The sequence below is a fragment of the Dendrobates tinctorius genome, unplaced genomic scaffold, assembly GCF_039654945.1.
Source record: "Dendrobates tinctorius isolate UK_male_01 unplaced genomic scaffold, ASM3965494v1 ptg000059l, whole genome shotgun sequence".
NCBI classification, from domain to species: Eukaryota; Metazoa; Chordata; class Amphibia; order Anura; family Dendrobatidae; genus Dendrobates; species Dendrobates tinctorius.
Window position 1 is genome coordinate 16,057,006 of NW_027361727.1, and position 25,499 is coordinate 16,082,504.

Genomic DNA, 25,499 nt, shown 5'->3' on the forward strand with positions numbered 1-25,499 from the left:
TGGCGAGATCAAACCCCAAATCAATAAAGTGGAGGCAATTCAAACATGGCCGAGACCTCTGTCCAAAAAGCAAGTTAGCGGCTTCCTGTGGATCGTGGGATATTATAGGAGGTTCATCCCAAACTTCGCCATGATGGCTGCGACTCTAACTGATTTTCTTAAGGGGACAAAATCAGTAATGGTCAGATGACAGCCTTCCAAGAAATGTAAGGGGCTCTATGTAAGCAACCCATTCTGGTGGCCCCGAACTTTAAAAAAGAGTTTATCCTTCAGACAGACGCCTCAGATGTCGGGGTGGGAGCAGTCCTTTCCCAGGAGATACATGGGGAGGAGCATCCTGTTCTCTACCAGAGTAGGAAGCTATCTTCATGCAAAAGGAATTACTCAGTCATAGAGAAGGAGTGTTTGGCCATAAAGTGGGCAGTGGATACGTTACGGTACTATCTGGTGGGATGTAAGTTTAGTTTGATATCCGACCATGCCCCACTCAGATAGATGAGGGAAACAAAGGGTAAGAATGCTAGGGTCACCCGTTGGTTCTTAGCCCTGCAAGACTTCAGCTTCCATGTAGAACATAGGGCAGGGAAGCTACATGGTAATGCCGATGCCCTCTCAAGAATCCCTTGTCTAGTGGGGGAAAGTGCCAAGCTTTAGGCAGAGGGGGGAGGTATGTGGCATGGCTAAGGGTTGTATAGTCGATGGGAGGTATGTGTTTCAGAGATGGCTTGTCTCTGTGATGTAAGCTTAGAGTGTTTTCTTTAGCGCACATAAGCACTAAAGGATGTCACTATACTTATATATGTGTGTTCAAGGACCTGTTGTGATGTCACAGTCAAGTGACTAGTCAGCTGGTGGGTTCGTGGGTATGGCTATACCTTTATAATGTAGACTACTACTGAAACACAGAACTGTATGTGGGGAGGGATAAGCCTCCTGTGTGTGTTGAGGTTCCAGGACTGAGCCTAAAGTACTGGACATTTGGACTGTGTTTTGCCTGAGCTAAAGGCTATTTCTTTTGTTCTCTTTTGATTGTGGGGCAATATACCCTATGAACTTTACATGGAACGTGCCTCCTGATTTCCACCTGTTGCACCTGAGCGAGTACAATTCCTACACAGTAAATTGTTTGTATTTGCAAGCACTATCCAACAATACTAGAGTTGGTGTGAAGGCAGTCACAGGATCCAGTCCATCGGTCACATCCATGATTTGTGGTCACTGGCTGGGAGCCATGAGAACAGCCTCTCACCTGTCGACATATGCAGCTCTTCTTTTGATTAGCAAGCCCGAAGTTATCGTTGTGGTGTGACACACATGTGATGTTGTGCCAGGTCGCCTGATCAAAAAAGCATTAGGTGCCATCAAGTAAAAGGATATTCTCACGGCTCCCGTCTAGTGGCCATCGGCATTATTTCATCTTCTTCATTTCAACTGTCGTAACTATTTTTTTTTCCTTTTTTCTCATCACGGTTGCTGTATAAGGCCTTGTTTTATTCAGAATTTTTTTTTCCAATTTTCAGCGATGTTTGTTCATATAAATTACTATGCACTTTGTAGAATTTTCTATTTTGATAAGAATATAGAAAACAGTTTTGTTTTGTTTTACATTGTTGTCTTTTGTGTTTTATAGTTTTTATGTCTCTCACATTGATTTAACTCCTCAGGGTATTATGGTCATGTGGATACATAGTACATGAGGTACTTTTATTTCTATGTAACATATATAAAAAAAATGTTTCACCAAATAATTGATTTCTTGTATACTTATCGGGGAGACATTTTATATTTCTTATATTTTGTTACAGTTTTACTTTTGATTTTATACATACCGTATATACTCGTGTATAAGCCAAGTCTTCCAGCACATTTTTTGTGCTGAAATCGCCCCCCTTGACTTATACACGATTCATTGTCCCAAAATGCTGGCAGGAGAGGGGGAGCGGCAGAGCAACGGGTCACAGAGGCAGTAGCCGGCGGCTGTGGCTAAAGTCTGTGCCGCTGCTAAAGAGAAATGAATATTAATTCTCTTATAGCGCGCACAGTGACAGCAGCAGCCGCCGGCTTCCAGAAGACATCTGATCCTACTCACCCTCCAGCATGCCCTCACAGCATTTCATTGATGCCGGCTTTCTGCAGCTCTTCTTATGCTGAGTGATCACATGACACTGCTCATTAGGGTAATGAATATGCACGCGTCTCCACTCCCATAGGCGTGGAGCGCATATTCATTACCTTAAAGAGAGGTGCCACGTAATCGCTCAGCACAGGAAGAGCTGCAGGAAGCCAGCACAAACGAGAGGCTGCGAAGGCACACTGGAGGGTGAGCAAGATTTTTTTTTTATTACAGGAAGCATGCATACCAGGACAGCTACGGGGGGAGCCACACATACCATGACAGAGACGGGGATAGCCACGCATACCAGGAGAGCAACGGGGGAGCCACGCATACTAGGAAAGGACGGGGAAGCCACTCATACTAGGAAAGGACGGGGAAGCCATGAATACCAGGAAAGGACTGGGGAGCCACGCATACCAGGACAGCGACGGGGGGAGCCACACATACCAGAACAGCGACGGGGGAGCCACACATACCAGGACGGGGAGAGCCACACATACCAGGACAGGACGGGGGGAGCCACACATACCAGGACAGCGACAGGGGAGCCAGAGATACCAGGACAGGACGGGTGAGCCACACATACCAGGACAGCGACGGGTGAGCCACACATACCAGGACAGGACGGGGGAGCCACACATACCAGGACAGCAACAGGGGAGCCACGCATACCAGAACAGTGATGGGAGCCACACATACCAGGACAGGGATGAGGGGACAATGCATACCCCTCTCATACTCGAGTCAATAAGCTTATCCAGTTTTTCGTGGCAAAATTAGGCGCCTCGGCTTATGCTCAAGTATATACGGTATTTATATTTGTTAGATAATATGGCCCCAAGATGACACAAGACTGGTTATTATTTTTCAGTTTTTCATTACACCTGGGACCTGCCCTAGTTTTGGGAAAAACAGCCTACTATATAGAAATCAGTAGCAGAAGTAATCCAGATTGCCCACCTTTAGAGATAATTTTGTTTATTACTTAAGACTATGTATTTGGGTTTCAAAATAATTTTTGCAATTTGTTGTCTTTAAAAAATTTTGCACCTCTTTGCTTTTACACAGTCTATGTTCCCAGCATATTCAACATTGATGTGGTCTGAGGTCATATACAGTGGGGGAAAATGAGTATTTGATCCCATGCTGATTTTGTAAGTTTGCCCACTGACAAAGACATAAACAGTCTATAATTTTAAGGGTAGGTTAATTTTAACATTGAGGGATAGAATATGAAAAATAAAATCCAGAGAATCACATTGCATAAATTAGCACAGCAGCTAAATGTGATGATGCAGCTGTGGGAGCGGGGAGCTGGCTGTCAAACATTGCTGACCTGACAAATCAGAAGGCAACAATGGTTTGTTACCGTGTCTGCCTTCTCAAACGCTGTATACACATAGCTGAACAATTGCTGTGTTCACAGCATATAGGAAGCACTGGCAGTGCTTCCTTCTCCAGACCCAGTGGTCATGTGATCGCAGGGTGTAGGGATGGAGCTTTACAGAAGGCTAAATTTCCTCTGTAACTGGGTCTAATACACCAGTCCCAGTTACAGATTAAATCAGATTTTATAAAAATGTAAATGTTGAAATGACCTCCAAAAGGTCTTTAACACCTTTATGACTGGAGCTTTTTTCGGTTTTGTGTTTTCGTTTTTCGCTCCCCTTTTTTCCAGAGCCATAACTTTTTTATTTTTTCGTCAATATGGCCATGTGAGGGCTTATTTTTTTCAGGACGAGTTTTACTTTTGAATGATACCATTTGGTTTTACCATATCGTGTAACAGAAAACAATAAAAAAAATTCCAAGTGTGGTGAAATGGCAAAAAAGTGCAATCCCACACTTGTTTTTTGTTTGTTTTTTTTTGCTAGGCTCACTAAATGCTAAAACTGACCTGTCATTATGATTCTCCAAGTCATTATGAGTTCATAGACACCAAACATGTCTAAATTCTTTTTTACCTAAGTGGTGAAAAAAAAATTCAAAATTTTGCTGAAAAACAAATTGCGCCATTTTCCGAGACCAGTAGCATCTCCATTTTTCGTGATCTCAAGTTGGGTGAGGGCTTATCTTTTGCATGCTGAGCTGATGTTTTTAATTATACCATTTTTGTGCAGATACGTTCTTTTGATCGCCCGTTATTGCATTTTAATGCAATGTTGCGGCGACCAAAAAAACGTAATTTTGGCGTTTTGAATTTTTTTCTCGCTACGCCCTTAAGGGATCAGGTTAATCTTTTTTTTCATTGATAGGTCTGGCTATTCTGAATGTGGTGATACCAAATACGGTATGTCTATGATTTTATTTTTATTCTTTTATTTTAAATGGGGCGAAAGGGGGGTGATTTGAACTTTTATGATTTTTTTATTTTTTTTTACATTTTGAAACACTTTTTTTTTTTTTAAACTTTTGGCATGATTCAATAGTCTCCATGGGAGGCTAGCAGCTGCCACAACATGATTGGCTCTTGATATGATAACCCACCCACATCAAAAAATCCCACAGAAATAGACAAACAACCACATGAAATGTCTAGTATAGCATAATTTGAATGAAGTAGATCCAAAAAAGATCTAAAATGCACAATCCAAAAAAAAAAATCCCTCCCTTGAGAAAGCCACTCGTTGGTGGCGATACGCGTGGGGTTGCTCCCCCCCACCATCTTATCTCGCAGAGGCACTAGGCACTTTCATCGCTTTTTATATGTGTATCCATGGAGTTCTGGTATAATTGATGGTTATTGTTTGCATCTTCTGTTTGTTTGTGGTCTACATGTACTCACTCAGCACACCAGGGGTGCCCAGTCACCAGCTCCTTTGTCCTATATGGGTTTTTGCATTCAATTTTTTACTGGCTGTACTTTCCTGGTAACATGCGGTTTGCATGCTTTTATTAATCACACCAGGGGTGCACACATATCAGCCTCATCCTCCCATAAGGTTTTTGCATACACATTTTTCATGGTGCTGTGAATAGTTTTCAACTGCATACTTTTTTTTTTTTTTTTTGGATTGTGCATTTTAGATCTTTTTTGGATCTACTTCATTCAAATTATGCTATACTAGACATTTCATGTGGTTGTTTGTCTATTTCTGTGGGATTTTTTGATGTGGGTGGGTTATCATGTCAGTACTACATGACATGGTTTATGATTCTGTTTGCACATGTTTTTAAATGTTTTTATGGAATTTGTGCTTTTCCTTGTCTGTGTTGATTTTTTCAATAAAATTGTGTGCATATCATTTATATCTGTGGTGTTCCCATTGTATAAGCAAGCCGCTTTCCTTCCATTTTCATGTTTCAATTTTTGACTTGCTTTTGGTGAACCCCCCATATTTGATTTCATTCAGCGGTGCCCTCCAATCTTCCCTCTTTGTTCAACTTGATTGGCTCTGTTACATAGAGACGATACTCAGATGGCCTCTATGTGGCAGAATTACTGCATTGCTATGAGCGCCAACCACAGGGTGGCTCTCACAGCAAGCCGGAATCACAACCATAGAGGTCTCAAGGAGATCTCTGGTTGTCGTGCCGGCACACCGGTGACAAGCGATCACGTGATGCGGGGACCGGTGAGCACATTTCCGGCCAGATGTCCGGGAGCGCTTGTTAAATGCCGCTGTCAGTTTGACAATTTCATTTAACTAGTTAATAGCTGCGGGCGGATTGAGAACAAAAATAACCCGATCGTTAAACGGCGTAACGAGAAAAAAGTAAAAACGCCAGAATAACATTTGTTTTGTCGCCGCAACATTGCAATAACGGGTGATCAAAAGATCATATCTGCACCAAAATGGTATCATTAAAAAGTCAGCTTGGCGCGCAAAAAATAAGCCCTCACCCAGCCCCAGATCACGAAAAATGGAGACGCTGCGGGTATCGGAAAATGGCGCAATTTTTTTTTAAACAAAGTTTGGAATTTTTTTTTACCACTTAAATTAAAAAGAACCTAGACATGTTTGGTGTTTATGAACTTGTAATAACTTGCAGAATCATAATGGCAGGTCAGTTTTAGCATTTTAGTGAACATGGTTAAAAAAAAAAAAAATTGTAGGATTGCACTTTTTTGCAATTTCACCGCACTTAGATTTTTTTTACCGTTTTCCAGTACACAATACGTTAAAACCAATGATATTGTTCAAAAGTACAACTCATCCTGCAAAAAACAAGCCCTCACATGGCCATATTGACCGAAAAATAAAAAAGTTATGGCTCTGGGAAGAAGGGGAGTAAAAAACAGAAATGGAAAATGGTCTGTGGTTAAGGGGTTAATGACCTTATGGGCGAGCACAATATGAGAAATTAATAAATAAATAAAAATATGTTGAAAAATAAGCTCATTAAAAATGGCACTGCCAATAAATATCATTAACATCCTCGCACCCGTAAAGAAATTGTGTCCAATATTTTAAAAATTGTTTATTAAAAGCAAAACAAATTTTAAAATGTATTTCAGTGGTTCTTTGTCGTTATAAAAACAGGCAACCATATACTTTGTTTTCCCACTGATATCGACTGATATTGGCGGAAAAAAAAATAAAAAAGAGAGGATGAAAACAACATAAAAATTAGATAGCATGGATCATGAAAAAAGAGAAACACCATTATTTGAATATCCGAATGAGACTTTTTTTTACGGTTGTTTAAACAGCAACGCATGAAAAAAGAAATACCAAAAAAGAAAATGTCCCTGATCAGATATGGGGGTAAATGGCCCGATATTGAATTGGTTAAACTCAATAAAATGCATAAAAAAGAGTTTTATGAAATGAATTAGTACAGAATTTTAATTCTCAGAACTGTGCTTAACCCCTTCACCCCCAAGGGTGGTTTGCACGTTCATGACCGGGCCAATTTTTACAATTCTGACCATTGTACCTTTATGAGGTCATAACTCTGGAACGCTTCCATGGATCCCAGTGATTCTGACACTGTTTTCTCGTGACATATTGTACTTCATGTTAGTGGTAAAATTTAATTCAAATAACTTGCGTTTATTTGTGAGAAAAACGGAAATTTGGCGAAAATTTTGAAAATTTCTCATTTTTCCAACTTTGAATTTTTATGCCCTTAAATCACAGAGATACGGCACACAAAAAACTTGATAACTAACATTTGCCACATGTTTACTTTACATCAGCACAATTTTGGAACCAAAATTTTTTTTTGTTAGGAAGTTATAAGGGTTAAAAGTTGACCAGCGATTTCTCATTTTTACAACACCATTTTATTTTTACGGACCACATCACATTTGAAGCCACTTTGAGGGGTCTATATGATAGAAAATACCCAAAAGTGACACCATTCTAAAAACTGCACCCCTTAAGGTGCTCAAAACCACATTCAAGAAGTTTATTAACCCTTCAGGTGCTTCACAGGAATTTTTTTGAATATTTAAAAAAAATGAACATTTAACTTTTTTTCACAAAAAAAGTACTTCAGGTTCAATTTTTTTTATTTTACCAAGGGTAACAGGAGAAATTGGACGGCAAAAGTTATTGTGCAATTTGTCCTGAGTACGCTGATACCTGATATGTGGGGGGGAACGACTGTTTCGGCGCATGGCAGAGCTCAGAATGGAAGGAGCGCCGTTTGACTTTTTCAATGCAAAATTGTCTGGAATTCAGATCGGACGCCATGTCTCGTTTGGAGAGTCCCTGATGTACCTAAACAGTGGAAACCCCTACAAGTGACCCCATTTTGGAAACTAGACCCCCCCAAGGAACTTATCTAGATATGTGGTGAGAACTTTGAACCCACAAGGGCTTTACAGAAGTTTATAACGTACAGCAGTACAATTAAAAAATCATATTTTTTCCACAAAAATGATCTTTTCACCCCAATTTTTATTTTCCCAAGGGTAACAGGACCCTAAAAGTTATTGTACAATTTGTCCTGAGTACGCTGATACCCCACATGTGGGGGTAAACCACTATTTGGGCGCATGGCAGAGCTCGGAAGGGAAGCAGCGCCATTTGACGTTTTTGGCTGGAATTGAGATCGGACCTCATGTCGCGATTGGAAAACCCCTGATGTACCAAAACAGTGGAAATCCCCCACAAATGACACCATTTTGGAAACTAGACCCCCTAAGGAACTTACCTAGATGTGTGGTGAGTACTTTGAACCCCCAAGGGCTTCACAGAAGTTTATAACATAAAGCCGTACAATTAAAAAATCATATTTTTTCCACAAAAATGATCTTTTCACCCTCAATTCTTATTTTTCCAAGGGTAACAGGACACTAAAAGTTATTGTGCAATTTGTCCTGACTACGCTGATACCCCACATGTGGGGGTAAACCACTATTTGGGCGCATGGCGGAGCTCGGAAGGGAAGCAGCGCCATTTGACGTTTTTGGCTGGAATTGAGATCGGACACCATGTCGTGATTGGAAAACCCCTGATGTACCTAAACAGTGGAAACCCCCTACAAGTGACCCCATTTTGTAAACTAGACCCCCCAAGGAACTTATCTAGATGTGTGGTGAGAACTTTGAACCCCCCAGTGCTTCACAGAAGTTTATAACGCCCGGGCGTGAAAATAAAAAATTCGTATTTTTTCCACAAACATGATCTTTTAGTCACCATTTTTTTATTTTCCCAAGGGTACCAGGAGAAATTGGACCCCAAAACTTGTTGTCCAATTTGTCCTGAGTATGCTGATACCCCATATGTGGGAGAAAACTACAGTATGGGCACACGTCGGGGATCGGAAGGGAAGTAGTGACGTTTTGGAATGCAGACTTTGATGGAATGGTCTGCGGGTGTCATGTTGCTTTTGGAGAGCCCCTAATGTACCTAAACAGTGAAAACCCCCCACAAATGACCCCATTTTGAAAACTAGACCCCCTAAGGAACTTATCTAGATGTGAGGTGAGCACTTTGAACCCCCAAGGGCTTCACAGAAGTTTATAATGCCCGGGCATGAAAATAAAAAAATCGTATTTTTTCCACAAACATGATCAATTAGTCCCCAATGTTTTTATTTTCCCAAGGGTAACAGGAGAAATTGAACCCCAAAAGTTGTTGTCCAATTTGTCCTGAGTATGCTGACGCCCCATATGTGGGAGAAAACTACTGTATGGACACACGTCGGGGCTCGGAAGGGAAGTAGTGACGTTTTGGAATGCAGACTTTGATGGAATGGTCTGCGGGTGTCATGTTGCCTTTGGAGAGCCCCTAATGTACCTAAACAGTGGAAACCCACCACAAATGACCCTATTTTGAAAACTAGACCCCCTAAGGAACTTATCTGGATGTGAGGTGAGCACTTTGAACCCCCAAGGGCTTCACAGAAGTTTATAATGCCCGGGCATGAAAATAAAAAAATCGTATTTTTTCCACAAACATGATCAATTAGTCCCCAATTTTTTTATTTTCCCAAGGGTAACAGGAGAAATTGAACCCCAAAAGTTGTTGTCCAATTTGTCCTAAGTACGCTGACGCCCCATATGTGGGAGAAAACTACTGTATGGACACACGTCGGGGCTCGGAAGGGAAGTAGTGACGTTTTGGAATGCAGACTTTGAGGGAATGTTCTGCGGGTGTCATGTTGCATTTGGAGAGCCCCTAATGTACCTAAACAGTGGAAACCCCCCACAAATGACCCCATTTTGGAAACGAGACCCCCTAAGGAACTTATCTAGATGTGTGGTGAGCACTTTGAACCCCCAAGGGCTTCACAGAAGTTTATAATGCCCGGGCATGAAAATAAAAAAATCGTATTTTTTCCACAAACATGATCAATTAGTCCCCAATTTTTTCATTTTCCTAAGGGTAACAGGAGAAATTGGACCCCAAAAGTTGTTGTCCAATTTGTCATGAGTACGCTGACACCCCATATGTGGGAGAAAACTACTGTATGGACACACGTCGGGGCTCGGAAGGGAAGTAGTGACGTTTTGGAATGCAGACTTTGATGGAATGGTCTGCGGGTGTCATGTGCGTTTGGAGAGCCCCTGATGTACCTAAACTATTGAAACTCCCCACAAGTGACCCCATTTTGGACACTAGACCCCCCACGGAACTTATCTAGATGTGCGGTGAGCACTTTGAACCCCCAAGTGCTTCACAGAAGTTTATAACGCTCAGACGTGAAAATAAAAAAAATCATTTTTTTCCACAAAAAATGATATTTTTGCCCCCAATTTTTTATTTTCCTAAGAGTAACAGGAGAAATTGGACCCCAAAAATTGTTTTGCAATTTGTCCTGAGTAGGCTGATACCCTACATGTGGGGGTAAAACACTGTTTGGGCGCATGTCAGAGCTTGGAAGGGAAGGAGCACCATTTGACTTTTTCAACTCAGAATTGGCTGGAATTGAAATCAGACGCCATGTTGCATTTGGAGAGCCCCTGATGTGCCCAAACAGTGGAAACCCCCAATTCTAACTCCAACCCGAACGCCAGCACACCCCTAACCCTAATCTCAGCCCTAACCCTATCCCTAACCCTAGCCCTAACCCTAGCCCTAACCCTAACCGTAATGGAAAAATGGAAATAAATACATTTTTTTAATTTTATTATTTTTCCCTAACTAAGGGGGTGATAACGGGGGGTTTGATTTACTATTTATGGCGGTTTTTATGTTTGGCGGCTGTCGCACGCTAAAAGACGCTTTTTATTGTAAAAATAGTTTTTGCATCACCACATATTGAGAGCTATAATTTTTCCGTATTTTGACCCACCGATTCATGTGAGGACTTATTTTTTGCGGGACGAGTTGACGTTTTTATTGGTACCATTTTTGGGCACGTGACATTTTTTGATCGCTTTTTATTCCGATTTTTGGGACGCAGAATGAACAAAAACCAGCGTTTCATGAATTTCTTTTGGGGGGGTGCGTTTACACCATTCCGCGTGCGGTAAAATTGATAAAGCGGTTTTATTCTTCGGGTCAGTACGGTTACAGCGATACCTCATTTAGGCCGTTTTTTTATGTTTTGGCGGTTTTATGCAATGAAAACTATTTTATATAAAAAATAATTATTTTTGCATCGCTTTATTCTTTGTGCTATAACTTTTTTATTTTTTCGCTGATGATGCTGTGTGGCAGCTCGTTTTTTGCGGGACAAGATGACGTTTTCAGCGGTACCATGGATATTTATATGCGTCTTTTTGATCGCGCGTTATTACACTTTTTGTTTGGCGGTATGATAATAAATCACTATTTTTTGCTTCGTTTTTTATTTTTACTTTTTAAGGGGTTCGCTAAAGGGGTTAACTAATGGGACAGTTTTATAGGGCGGGTCGTTACGGACGCGGCGATACCTAATATGTGTACTTTTATTGTTTTTTTTATTTTTATTTTCAAAAAATGGATTTATTTGGGGGAATATTTTTTTTTTGTAATTTATTTGGGGATTTTTTTTAAATTATTTTAACACTATTTTTATTTTTTTTTTTACTTTATTAAATAGTCCTAGGTGGGACATCACTGTTCTGTGACAGATCGCTGATCTGTCACATCACAGATCACTGTGACAGATCAGCGATCTGTCACAGGCAGTGCACAAGGCTTCCTCATGCCTGCGCTTTGCAGGCACTGAGGAAGCCAGCTTCCTGCAGGCCCCCGAAGGCCCCCGTCGCCATCTTGGATTCAGGGGTCTGCAGGAAAGGAGCCCCCGGCAGCAGCGCTGCACATTGCGCTGCCGTGGGGGGCTCAGGGAAGCACGGAGGGAGCCCCCTCCCTGCCGATGCTTCCCTTTAACTCCCGGTACACCGCGATCATGTTTGATCGCGGTGTGCAAGGGGTTAACGTGTCGGGGGCGGTCCGTGACCGCCCCTGACACATTGTGCCGGGTGTCAGCTGTGATAATCAGCTGACACCCGGCCGCGATCAGCGGCGCTCACCACGTGGGCGCCGCTGATCGCGGTAGACGTACTATCCCGTACATGGGCATAGGGGCCCGGGTCCCATGGACGGGATAGTACGTCGGATGTCAGGAAGAGGTTAAAGGGCTTGTCTGGTACTTCATTATTAATGGCTTATCCTTAGGGTACAGTCACACTTGGTGATGCACCAGCGATACCGACATCGATCGCAGGTGTGTCGCTACAAGGTCGCTGGTGAGATGTCAAACAGTCAGATCTCAACAGCGACGCAGCAACGATACGGAACGATACGACGGTCGTTGGGACCGTGTCTCTCAGACCTGTAGTATTGAGGTCGTTCGTCGTTGTCCCTGTCAAACACAGCGATGCATGCTGGCCAGCGGGACACCAGCGATCAAAAAATGGCCCAGGACATTCGAGCACGATCAGCGACATCGCAGCGGGGGCCCGATCGCCGCTATGTGTCACACGTAACGAGATCGCTGTTGCGTCACAAAATCGGTGACGCAACAGCAATCTCGCTATGTGAGATGGGGGCTTTAGGATAGGTCATCAATACCAGATTGGTGGGAGTGCTATACCCCGCTTAGTTGCAGAGCTGGACAGCACAGCTCCATCACCTGCATGGTGTTCGTGGACTGGCACTGCAGGTCCGCCTTTATTGAAATGAATAGGTGTGGATCTGCAGTACCTCACTGTGGCCACTATGCAGTTGGTGGAGCTGTGCATTTTCCACACTGCAACAAAGCACATCCGTCTGGCACCGGGAACAGGTAATTGATGCTGGGTGTTGCACCGACACTTATCTGATATTGATGACCTATCCTAAGAACAGGCCATTATTATTAAAGTATTGGACAACCCCTTTAAGTTGTGTTTTGACCCTGACTGATCCTCTCCTTGCAAGTGCATGTGATTTATGACTGATTGGGTATGGCGTTTCTATTCTTATTGGTCATATCATATCATCAAGGCTGCAGATTAATCTTGTACTCGATGCACGGAAATCCCGGACTTAGCCGTTGTGGTCCGCTTAGAATAATAAACGTATTGTGCTGTCGCCTGCATCCTGAATCCTTTCGTGTCCTTGGTGCCATCAATTCTTGCAGATATGACTACACTATGACCTTATAAATGCTGTCCCTGCAATAAAGTCTATTAACGAAGAGGAAGCCATGTTTTGCATTCTGACACATTTCTGATATAGCCGATGGCACAACTGCTTGCGCTACAGCAGAATGTCAGGATTGATTACCGCTGCACTTTTTACAACTGATTTGATTTAACAATACGTCCCTTTAACAATGACTATCCTGCATTATAATAAGCTCGCTTCCTGAAATGTATTTCCTGTGTTTTATCATACAAATTTCCTGATTTCTACATTCGTAAAGGAGTTGTTTCCTAGAAATAAAAAAATAGCTGATCCTTTCCCATAATGAAAATATAGTAGTGTGGAAATGCAAGGTAGATGCAGCAGAGAGGAATTCAGTTTGCAGTAATCCGAATCAAAGTAAGAAAGAAACAGGAAATGTAATTTTGAAATTGTGACTGAATGTTTTTTAAAGATACTGATTTTGAATTTGAGGTATTCCACATGAGTTGTCCACCCTTCAGGAAATTTTTTTAACTTGTAAAAATGATTTTTAGCACTAAATACATATTTATAATTGCGATTCATAACTTTTCACCATTTTTCTAAGAGGTGGCTGCTCACATTGCTGTCCATCCTTTCTACCTGATCCAATACTGGAGATACAATTATAGCGAAGGTAAGAAGAGGCTGTTCACACTACTGTCCACCCAATCTGTCTGATGTAACACTGGAGATATCAGTAGAGCGGAGGTAAGAATAGGCTGCTCACACTGCTGTCCACCCTGTCTATTTGATCTAGTACTGGAGATGTGAAGGTTGCTAAGGTAAGAGGAGGCTACTCACACTGCTGTCAACACTGTCTGTCTGATCTAATACTGGAGATTCCAAGGGTTCTGAGGTCCAAGATGCCGTTCACACTGCTGAACATACCAGAGGTGCTGAGGTTAGAAGAGATGGTTCACACTGTTGTCCAACCTGTCTATCTGATCTAATACTGGAGATATTAGAGGTGCTGAGGTAAGAAGAGGCTGCTCACACTGCTGTCTATCTCATCTAATACTGGAAATACCAGACCTGAGGAGGAAAGAAAAGGCTGCTCACACTGCTGTCCACCCTATCTGATATAATACTAGAGATACCAGGGGTGCTGAGACAAAAAGACGCTACTCACACTGATATCCACTGAGTCAATCTGTTCTAACACTGGAGATATCAGTAGTGCAAAGATAAGAAGAGGCCACTGACCTGTTAACCCTATCTGATCTAATACTAGAGATACCAAGGATGCTGAGGTAAGAGGATGATCACTCCTGTATGCTTGTTCTTGTGCATTTTGAAGGTTTAAATAAAGTATTTTTAACTTTTGCACATTTTTGCAAGTATCACTTTATTTTGGGTTACTGGTACCAGTTATACACCTACTTTTTTCCTTACTCACTTGATTGACGACTTGGTGTGTAGCACAGAACCATTAATTATTTATCTGCAATACCAGTCCATTTCTCTATTATCTACTGAAGTAAGACGAGGCTGCGCATACTGTTGTCCTCCCTGTCTATCTGATCTAGTACTGGAGATAACAGGAGTGCTGAGGTAAGACGAGGCTGCTCACCCTGCTGTCCACTCTGTCTATCTGATCTAATACTGGAGATACCAGGGGGTTCTGAGGTAGAAGAGGCTGTGCACGCTATCTGATCTAATACTGGAGATACTCAGAGTGCAGAGGTACAAGATGCCGTTCACACTGCTGGAGATACCAGAGGTGCTGAGGTAAGAAGAGGCTAATCACACTGCTGTCCACCCAGTCTTTCTGATCTAGTATTGAAGATACCAGGAGTACTGAGTCAAGGAGAGGCTGCTCACACTGCTGTCCACCCTGTCTATCTGATCTAATACTGAAGAATACCAGAGGTACTGAGGTAAGAAGAGGCTGCTCACACTATATAGTGACAAGTTTTGCAATTTTATAATATTCTTTGTGTATCAATTCCTTACACTTATAAAGGTAACCGAAACTTAAAATCAGTTGCGCTCGGATATACAATATGGTTCCATAGAACTATTAAAGCCATCTGTGCTTACCTGCAGCCTCTTGACAATGTGGTTTATTTCGTTTTCCACTTCTGTCTCATTGCTTGCAATTGGGCACAAAGTTAATCTTCCGGCCCGACCATAGTAAAGATCCAATCCTCCTTTAGAAGAATAAGTCCAGCCAAGTACATCCCTACATGAACAGTGAAAGCTGACGGCTCCTTCATGCTCTTTTTTCGGGTCAACTAATACCAACATTTCAGACGATATGCCCAGCATGTAAATACTTTCTGGAATGGAGATGTTCACAGCCTTAACCGTCCAGGCTAAGGATCCAGAACTATGGAATTCTGGAGGAACACTGTACGCCCAACGGGTTCCTTTTCCCCCTTTGTCACCAGTTCCTGTGCTTCCTGCTCGTTCTCTTTTCTTGGAAAGACCCAATATGGCTAGTTTAGAGGAGCAAGAATCCAGAGTGGTGGTAGTAACATGATCTCTAGCCAAATCCCTTAAGTACTCTTCCCTGGTTCTGGTAGCCATGGCTAGAAATTTACCTCCACGTTCAGCTGCATTCTCACCATTTACAGCTTTGGAAAGCAAAAAGTCTCTAAGTTCAGGAGAGCGTCGGAATAAAGTAGTGGGCAGAGCGGGCCCAAAGGGTGGAGTGTCGGCAGTGCGGGTAATGGCAACACTGTAACTGGTGCGATTGGAACATGGATTGTGAACACGAACCACAATGAATACATGTTGGAAATGGGAACGAATAGTCTGTGGAGTAAAGGGGAGGGCACCTGGTTCTTGGAAGACAATCGTCACAATGTCATTGCCAATATGTCTTTTACGAAGTAACTGCAAAAAAAAAAAAGGATAATTAAAATATATATATATATATATATATGATAAAATTCCTATTGTTCCATTTAATATTCATATTTTACTCAATAGAATAACTAAATTAAAGGGGTTTTTAGGACTTATATAACAGGATAGGCCATCATTATAAGATTGGTGTAGTACACAGGAGTCTATCAGACACTGCAGAGAAGTGAAAACACCAGACTTGTAAAATATGACCCTGATTTATTATTTTGCATGCCAGCCTTGATGAAGTGTGCACTGCCGTTTCTTGTTCTCATTATTGCTGTTGATGGAGGAACAAGTGACCCGACCTGTCCATCAGACCCCGCCCATTAAAGAACACCACACACAGAAATGCTGCTTTTCTATTGGAGGAGGCTGATGGACAGATCTGGTCACATGTTTCTCCATCGGCAGCCATTGTGAGAAGAGGAGCACTGTGCAATCTGGGAGGAAGAAGGGGGAGAACCTCTGTTATACTTATACAGTTAGGTTCATATATATTTGGACAGAGACAACATTTTTCTAATTGGATGAAGGGTTTAGGAGTTTCAGCTCCTTAACATGTGCCACCCTGTTTTTAAAGGGACCAAGAGTAATTGGACAGATTAAATAATTGTAAATAAAATGTTCATTTCTAGTACTTGGTTGAAAATCCTTTGTTGGCAATGACTACCTGAAGTCTTGAACTCATCACCAGACGCTGTGTTTCCTCCTTTTTGATGCTCTGCCAGGCCTTCACTGCGGTGGTTTTCAGTTGCTGTTTGTTTGTGGGCCTTTCTGTCTGAAGTTTAGTCTTTAACAAGTGAAATGCATGCTCAATTGGGTTGAGATCAGGTGACTGACTTGGCCATTCAAGAATATTCCACTTCTTTGCTTTAATAAACTCCTGGGTTGCTTTGGCTTTATGTTTTGGGTCATTGTCCCTCTGTAGTATGAAACGACGACCAATCAGTTTGGCGGCATTTGGCTGGATCTGAGCACACAGTATGGCTCTGAATACCTCAGAATTCATTTAGCTGCTTCTGTCCTGTGTCACATCATCAATAAACACTAGTGACCCAGTGCCACTGGCAGCCATGCATGCCCAAGCCATCACACTGCCTCCGCCGTATTTTACAGATGATGTGGTATGCTTTGGATCATGAGCTGTACCACGCCTTCGCCATACTTTTCTCTTTCCATCATTCTGGTAGAGGTTGATCTTGGTTTCATCTGTCCAAAGAATGCTCTTCCAGAACTGTGCTGGCTTTTTTAGATGTTTTTTAGCAAAGTCCAGTCTAGCCTTTTGATTCCTGATGCTTATGAGTGGCTTGCACCGTGCCATGAACCCTCTGTACTTACTTTCACGCAGTCTTCTTTTTATGGTAGATTTGGATATTGATACGCCTACTACCTGGAGAGTGTTGTTCACTTGGTTGGCTGTTGTGAAGGGGTTTCTCTTTACCATGGAGATTATTCTGCGATCATCCACCACTGTTGTCTTCCGTGGGTGCCCAGGTCTTTTTTCATTGATGAGTTCACCAGTGCTTTCTTTCTTTCTTAGGATGTACCAAACTGTAGATTTTGCCACTCCTAATGTTGTAGCAATTTCTCGGATGGGTTTTTTCTGTTTTTTGCAGCTTAAGGATGGCTTGTTTCACCTGCATGGAGAGCTCCTTTGACCGAATGTTTCCTTCACAGCAAAACCTTCCAAATGCAAGCACCACACCTCAAATCAACTCCAGGCCTTTTATCTGCTTAATTGAGAATGACATAATGAAGGGATTGCCAACACCTGTCCATGAAATAGCCTTGGAGTCAAATGTCCAATTACATTTGGTCCCTTTAAAATCAGGGTGGCACATGTTAAGGAGCTGAAACTCCTAAACCCTTCATCCAATTTTAATGTGGATACCCTCAAATGAAAGCTGAAAGTCTGAACTTCAACTGCATCTGAATTGTTTTGTTTAAAATTCATTGTGGTAATGTCTAGAACCAAAATGAGAAAAATGTTGCCTCTGTCAAAATATATATGGACCAAACTGTATATTGGTAAGTTCCAGAAAGACATGTACATGACAACATTTTTAAAATAAAATCACTTTAAATTAAAGAATATTACTCAGAAATGGTAGCTAAAATCCTTCTATTATTAAGAAAATGCTGAAGATTTAACGTTTATTCCAAAACAAAATTTTCAAGAAAGCTGTCAATTAATTCCGTCTACCTGCTGACTGTTGCTTGCTGTGAATGGAAGCATTGTTGAAACGTGGAACATGATCTCGTAGTCCTGGTAGCGGGTGTAGAGCGAGTGCGTGCCTGTACTGTCCGCTGCGAAGAAGACAAATGGATTTATAGTGGGAGAAGGTAAACTGTACTGGTGAAAAATGTCTAAAATGAAGCTTCTTACTTTTGTTGTCCAGCTGCGCTCTGTACTTGTCAAACCCTTTTAGTTTGACTTCATCTCCTAGTAAGTTCAGGAACTCCTTGAAAGCCGGTCCCGCTGTCTCATTATTATACATCTCCTCCTCTGATGACTGTCCACTGCGGCAATACAGTATACCAATCTTTCGCTGAAAACTGAGCTGGAAGAAGAGACATAGTAGTACATTACGTATTAAAATTTGTGGCTGAATGAGGGGCCACCTAAACCCAAACTGGAGAGCCCTTTACTAGTAGAGAGTGGTAATTGTTGTGGTCTGCACAGTAAACATAAGATGCAAACTTATTTGGCAAAATATTCCTTCCAACTCTCCCATACAGATGATAGATAATACCTGCATATAAATAACTTAGAATCTAACATTCACAATAGGTGATGACACAGCTCACCTCCTCCTCCTACAGTACTATGACTTCTGCACAGATCACAAAGCGTACCTGCAACTTATCTCCTGCCCCTCTCTGCACAGATCACAAAGCCTTAAACTTTGCTCTTCTCTTTCCCTGCACAATGAATTCTGCACAGATCACAGAGCAGGCTTGCAGCTAAGCTCCTCCACCTCCGTGCACAATGACCTCTGCACTGACCACAGAACATGCCTGCTAAACTCTCCAATTGAAGTTATTTGGGTGGATTTCTGTAAATTGTGAAAAAAAAAGTCTCTGTTGCCCATTTTTGCATCTTTATCAAAAGCAGTCTGCTTTGTAATTGGTTTATCTGCACGGTGGCTCAGTGGTTAGGGTCCTGGGTTCAAATCCCACCAAGGACAACATCTGCAAGGAGTTTGTGTGTTCTCCCCATGTTTGCGTGGGTTTCCTCCGGGTACTTCAGTTTCCTCCCACATTCCAAAGACATACTGATAGGGAATTTAGATTGTGAGCCCCATTGGGGACAGTGATGATAATGTGTGCAAACTGTAAAGCGTTGTGGAATATGGTAGCGCTATATAAAAATAAAGATTATTATTATCTGGACAGCCAAATTTTTTGTCATGACATTGCTCTATGTTGCAGCTAAATGGGGTTGCATTGCGACTCACAAGGTACTGCGACCGCTACAAGCAAGCTGCCAAAAATTCAACTGGTTCTGACTGTTCATGGTTTGCTTCTCACGGTCAGGGCACTGTAAGGAGACCCAAATCCCTCACATTATGCTGCAATATAGAAATCTTTGTCATGGCCGAAATTGCCCTGTATTTCCAGCTTTAGACAGTTTCATAAATCTATTCTAAACATCTACAGTTTCTTATATCCCTGTGGCTGCTCTAAGTCATATCTCTGAACTGCTTTTAACAGCGCACAATCATAATTCTGGCAAAATGGTTAAATGCCACCATGCACATTAAACAGGAGTCGGATAATCCTGCCAGTCTAATGTGTACGGAGACCTTCCAACTCTTCCAGAAGAAGGTCTTGCCTGTTGGATTTTCAGTAGCTGTTCCTTTTGTTCTCCAGGACACTCCTTTGTTCCCTTTGGGTGTGCTGCTGCTATACTACTTTGGCAGCAGCTCTCTCAATGTTGAGGCAGATGTAGGTTCCAGTGGTGTGACCTATATCTATCACACACTTATTATTATACATTGGATCAATATGCCACAGATAGATTCAGATGGGAGGAACACCCCTTTAAGGTTGCTGCACAGAGCCCGTAAGAGGCACACACAATTCATTTCCTATCAAATTCATACACAATGTATGCCTCTGCAAATCGGAGCCATACAGCGACATTGCTAGCCATCTTGAAAATATGAAGCACTTGGCTTGGTTCTTACTAAAATGCAAGTTCTGTATATTTAGTATTTCCCCTTCTGTCTATGTGAATTTCCGCTGGATGATCTGGCTTCCTCTCGGGCAGGTTAATGAGTTTCCTGAAAGCTTCACTGTGTTAGGAACAGATGTGCTTGAATAAAGATCAGGCTGAATAATTCTACCGAGTTATTTGGCACTGTGTATATAGAGGAATAGAAAGTGCAAGGATAATCAATCTGCTCTCTCTTTCTTTGCCAACACTATAGAGGATACCCTACGTAATATTTAATAAGAGAAACCGTTCATGACTTATAGGTAATTTAATGAAAATGTTAATGTATACTCACTCCCTGCTCATCCAACTTAAGGAGAGTCTCCGGTACTTTTGGAGAGTTAGATGCAAGCCGTAGACACTGCAGATTAACTTCTGGTACAATGTATTCGAGAAGCTTTTTAGGTGAAATGGCCCTGGAAGAGTTGGATCTTATGGAAGACGGAAAGGCTTCCTCTAGGATGGACCCTCGAAGAGTCTTTAACTTTAAACAGAAAATTTAGCACATGGTTAAATAACTCCTTTACACAGGCCAATAATTGATGAATGAGCATTCATATGATGAGCTTAACAACTGCAATTGGTTATCCCTATCACCCACAACCAGATTTTCAAACTTTGCTTTCTCTGAAATGTGAGTGTTTCAGAGTAAATCATACCTGGCTATAATCGCACAGCCAGGCTCTGAGTCATGCTGCCTGTAGTTCGGGCAGAGTGAATCTAATGACAGATTCCTTATCTGGAATTACCTCATTAATGTATAGACTGTATTACTATGACCTAGGAAAATAAAACACATTTTTTATATATTTTACATAGATTTATATTGTCTTATATGAGATAACATATTAGTATACTGTCAGGGAGGATGAGCTGTCTTCGTCTACATAACAACTGTGTGACAGGAACTGTCTAGTTATAAGCAGTAACTGTGATAGGAGTTTCTGCCCCTCAGTGATACACTGCATGCAACTTTTCATACAGGTACTTCTGGTGAATGAGATGGTGATGCTCCCCAGAGAACATAAAGTCATGCAATTCCATAGGGGGAGAGGTTGACATGACATGACCCAAGGGAGAAGAAGAATTTTTGTATATAAGATTCAAAGAAAGGTAACGCTGGCTGAATTATATGTATTCAAAACTAGTGACAGAATGAATACAATTTTAAAAAATGGTCTTACGACTTGTGTAACAGAGGTAAACTTTTACCTCAGTTGTTCGGAATATTAATCTATAGTTATACTGGACACCATTGGCACCTTCTCTCTCATCCCTCCGTAAGCTTATAGCCACAGGTCCCAGTCTTTCATCAACTCCAAAAAAATTCTGATGTTCTGAAAAAAAAAAGGACATACAAAATTATGTAACTTGTTAATAAAGCACACTAAAGTGATTAATAAATAAGTTAAGTTACTGACCTTTTCCATAAAAATACTTTCGGTAATATAGTGCACCCAGGTCTTGATATTCCACAAAATAGCTGCTGTCTCTGATCCTCTCTCTAGCTTCCTCTAATACTGACACAGAAGCATTTGGCCCCCGAACTGGAAAACTGATAAGTGGTGTATGGAGAAACGAAACAGTACAAAAATCCCATCCTAGATCTTTTTGGCCTTCTGCTTCTTCTCCTCCTACCTCATTGCGAAAATATGGACAGCTGAGCAAGAGCTCATTGTCTTTTCCATCTCCAGGGTCACCTGGATCTTCTGGGGATGACAACGATCTTCTAGGTGAAGAATTAGTCCTTATCTGAGAGGCAGCAGACGCCCCACTTCTCACATTTTTTCTAACTTCTGATTCCCTTCTTCGAAAAGGGTCAAACAGTATACTCTGGATGTCATGGTGAGCAAAACTCTTTGGTCTCGGGGCTACAGGATCCCCTTCAGGAGGTTTTTCCTTTATCTCATGGGCCGATGGCCCTTGGCTGTTTCCAGCCAGCCCAAGCAGTATGAATGGATCTTTAAATCGTGGGGCAGAAGGGCTTCCGGAACCTTTATCACGAGGATCGAACTCTGACTCTGAAAGAGAACGTGCTCCGCCGTTGTGCTTGTTGTTCCCTGGGGCTATCAAGGACTTTGATTCGCGAGGACTCTTGTGAGGGGAAGATCGAGATGGAGGTTGGCGGAGCTTACGCACAAAGAGGTCATCGGACTGCATCTCATAAGAAACGCATTTATGAATTTTAAAAGGATCCAGTTCTTAAACTATTTAGAAGAACTTCATAAACTATAATTACCCGTGCCTCTATATATATTTATATATATTTTTTGTGTGCTTTTTGCTTAGATTTCTTAGTATGTGCTCTGTCTTCTTATTTTTAAGTTGTCTCTTTCATTATTCTACTTTTCTTGTATGTTAAACTTTGATTGTTGTTTCTCATTATGTTTCTGTAGAAAGTCAAACTTTATGTACTTGCTGCTTTTGTCTTGGTCCCAGTTTCTTCTCGTCTATTTTCACATACTGTTCTACCTGCATTTACTCTACTTTGTTCCTCTTGGTTCCTTGTACTTCTTTCTTCTTTCATCCTCTTTGTTTTTTTGCTTTATTAAACATTTCCTCCCCCATGTGCTTTTTATATTTAATCTAGGTTAAAAGTTCACAAAAGCAGTTCAGACCTAAAGGAAGAAAATGGAGAACATTCAAATGCAGTAAGTGGAAGAGTTCTTTTGAAGTTTATATTGATATCATTATCTCCTACAGAAATTTTATCTAGTAAATGATATTGAGAAACTTAAAACTGTGGTCATATAAACATTATATAACATATATTCCCAGAATTGGTGATAAATGTATTATCACTGGTGGTCCAACTGCTAAGAACCCCACCAATCCCGATAATAGGGCGTCCAGAACCTCCTGTGTGAGTATAGTAGTGCACATGTGCGACCACTGGTCCATTCACTGTTTATAGAAGTGGTGGTCGCACATGCTCACTACGACATTTCGCCTTGTGTTCTCATGATCGCTGGAGGTTTCAGAAGCTGGTCTGCAGTGATTATACATGTATCACCTATTCTGTACTTTTTTTATAGTCTTATTTTAAAATAGCATGCCATTCAATTGTGTAATTGCCTTTTTAAAGAAGTGTGTATATAGGTAGATGTTTAGTAAGGTAGGTATAGTAATGAAGACTTTCTGAACTTTTAAAACTTTTTATTGCACCATTATAAGAGTGCAGGAGCACAAGTGGCACCAATGATTCTTGTTCTTCTGTCCTATAGGCTGACTAAACAACAATCCCCAAAGTGTCACAGAACGAACACCCTTTCAGCATTGCTTGTGAATAGTTATCAACTTTTCTGATGATGTTTAAACCAAGCCCTAACGCCCACCTATGGGCATCTCCCACTCGTCCTGTTAACACTCGATCTGGAGGACTCACTTTGGGGAGGAATTTACCTGGATTGATAAGGTATGACACAGTTTCCTAGTTTATATTATTGTAAACAGTTTTGCTTTTTTTAATCATGGGGTTAGACATAGACAACTATTTTTAATACACCATTAATAAATTAACGACAGTCCTGCCCATATAAGATTTCTTTATTAAGTGTGTATGTGTGTTGTCGCCACCCCTATATCTTTGGTTTTCCCTAACAGCTCTTTATATATAATATAAAATCTATTAATGATTATATAAGCAAGTGGATCTCCCCCAATCATAAATTTTATGTTTTTAGTTGAGCCTTTCTCCAGAACAGTATAACAAAGAGAAATATTGTCAGCATAGTCTAGCTTGGCGTCTCAAATAAGGATGAATACAAAGTTCCATCTCTGGAACATTTTTCATCTCCATTGCGATAAACAGTGTGATGACATACTTCCTTCCGTTTTCTGTTAGAGCACAATATTAGGTTCTGCTTTAATTAAATATGCAGTGTGAAAATAACAAATGTATGTCTGGGAACTGTAAGGCTCTATTTGCCTGTTCAGTTGTCATCTGTTTGTAAAGGATCCAGTATTAAAAACAACGGATCCATTGCAAAAACGGATGCAAATTGGAAAGCAAGATTTGTTTTTGAATAGATTCTGCTTTAAAAAAAAAAAAACACTTTGGTTTCCATTTTGCATCCGATAGTGTTCCTTTTATTCCATGGTCTGGCTGGTGCTGCATTAAAAACAGATCCATTAATGAATGACATGACAGATGAACATTCATTATGATCCATTTGTCAAGGTTAAAAAAAATAACGGATATGTTTGCTAATAATTTTTGCTGCCAAAGAAGACATTTTTGCTAAAAAATGGATGACAGGTGGAAAGGAGAAAAAGAGAAAACAATTTATGACACTTGCATTCCCATTTAAGTGTACGGATTCTGTAGTGAAACGTTTTATTTCCTTTTTATGATGCAAAAACAGATAAAAAATTCGGCGCTACTACTAGACATGTGATCAAAGCCTAAATTTTAAAGGGACAAAACATACTGAAAACACTAAAAATATATCTTTCCTATACATTTGTAATGAAAGCTTATCTGTTCGAAAGATTCATTTAGCTAAGTTTATCAGTTTATCAATCAATCTGAAACTTTTAGATTTGAATCCCAAAATTGATAATTTGATCTTTGCCAGTAATTTCTTATGATTTGAAAGTTATATTTGCAAACCAGGGAAAAAAAAGTTGCCAGAAGTATTTGCATTAATACATCCATTGCAAAAAATAATGCACAAGCAAACTTACATATTACTTGAGATGAGATGTGACATGCATGGAAATGACAAAAATGACAAAAAAAGGAAAACAAAACATAGTAAAACAAAAATAATATTTCCTCTCAATGTGGAAAAGAATCTGCTGCAATTGATCAGAAGGTAAGGAAAGCTGTTATCCCAGGCAAGAAAAGCAAAAAAAGAAATATACTAAAGTACCTTGAAATAGAAGTTCAGTCTTGTGTGTGAGACAGAGACACTCTAAACTGTGAGTGCGTGTGATGGAAGAAAACACCAAAAGCTTGTGGTTTATGAGCGGCATAGAGGAACTGAAATTTTAAAGACAAATAAAAAAAGGAACCAAAATAATGAAGCTTGCATAAGTAGAGTTATAAAACTAAGCTGATAATTAACGCTGTGCCTTGTGGCAATATTCCAGATATGGGTCATCTTAGGTTCTGCCCTGCTTGACTCCTCCAGAACCCATATTGTAATGCCGGTGTCCCTGCATGGTGTCTCCCTCTCCCCTCGGCATGGGTGGCAATATGTTTACCGCCACGACCGCACGGCTGTGTCTTCTACTCTGGATCTCACAGCAGCTCCCAGGCCTCGGAGACGTCAATCGGCAACGCACTTAGGGCGTGCGCGCTCCCCGCTTCTTAAAGGGACAGTGCAAACAC

At 41.1% G+C, this 25,499-nt stretch overlaps 1 protein-coding gene and 2 long non-coding RNA genes across 4 annotated transcripts in view; 2 read left to right on the forward strand and 1 right to left on the reverse strand.

The window, feature by feature from the left end:
- LOC141092369 (uncharacterized) overlaps nucleotides 1-21,327 on the forward strand; it is a 198,384-nt gene extending 177,057 nt beyond the window's left edge. Inside the window, exon 4 of the long non-coding RNA XR_012232779.1 lies at nucleotides 21,149-21,327. This is a non-coding gene — a long non-coding RNA (uncharacterized lncRNA). The remainder of the gene's footprint in view (nucleotides 1-21,148) is intronic.
- Nucleotides 1-22,460, reverse strand: part of SIPA1 (signal-induced proliferation-associated 1) — a 58,325-nt gene extending 35,865 nt beyond the window's left edge. For both annotated transcript variants that reach the window (XM_073578456.1, XM_073578457.1), the window contains exons 1-6: nucleotides 21,586-22,460; nucleotides 21,377-21,501; nucleotides 20,460-20,648; nucleotides 18,332-18,506; nucleotides 18,149-18,252; nucleotides 15,133-15,930 (exon numbers count right to left, since the gene is read on the reverse strand). In XM_073578456.1, the coding sequence (XP_073434557.1) occupies nucleotides 15,133-15,930; nucleotides 18,149-18,252; nucleotides 18,332-18,506; nucleotides 20,460-20,648; nucleotides 21,377-21,501; nucleotides 21,586-22,324 (2,130 nt within the window). In that variant the 5' untranslated portion in view covers nucleotides 22,325-22,460. The remainder of the gene's footprint in view (nucleotides 1-15,132; nucleotides 15,931-18,148; nucleotides 18,253-18,331; nucleotides 18,507-20,459; nucleotides 20,649-21,376; nucleotides 21,502-21,585) is intronic.
- Nucleotides 22,461-22,752: 292 nt separating this feature from the next.
- Nucleotides 22,753-25,499, forward strand: part of LOC141092370 (uncharacterized) — a 65,721-nt gene continuing 62,974 nt past the window's right edge. Inside the window, exons 1-2 of the long non-coding RNA XR_012232780.1 lie at nucleotides 22,753-22,815; nucleotides 23,389-23,579. This is a non-coding gene — a long non-coding RNA (uncharacterized lncRNA). The remainder of the gene's footprint in view (nucleotides 22,816-23,388; nucleotides 23,580-25,499) is intronic.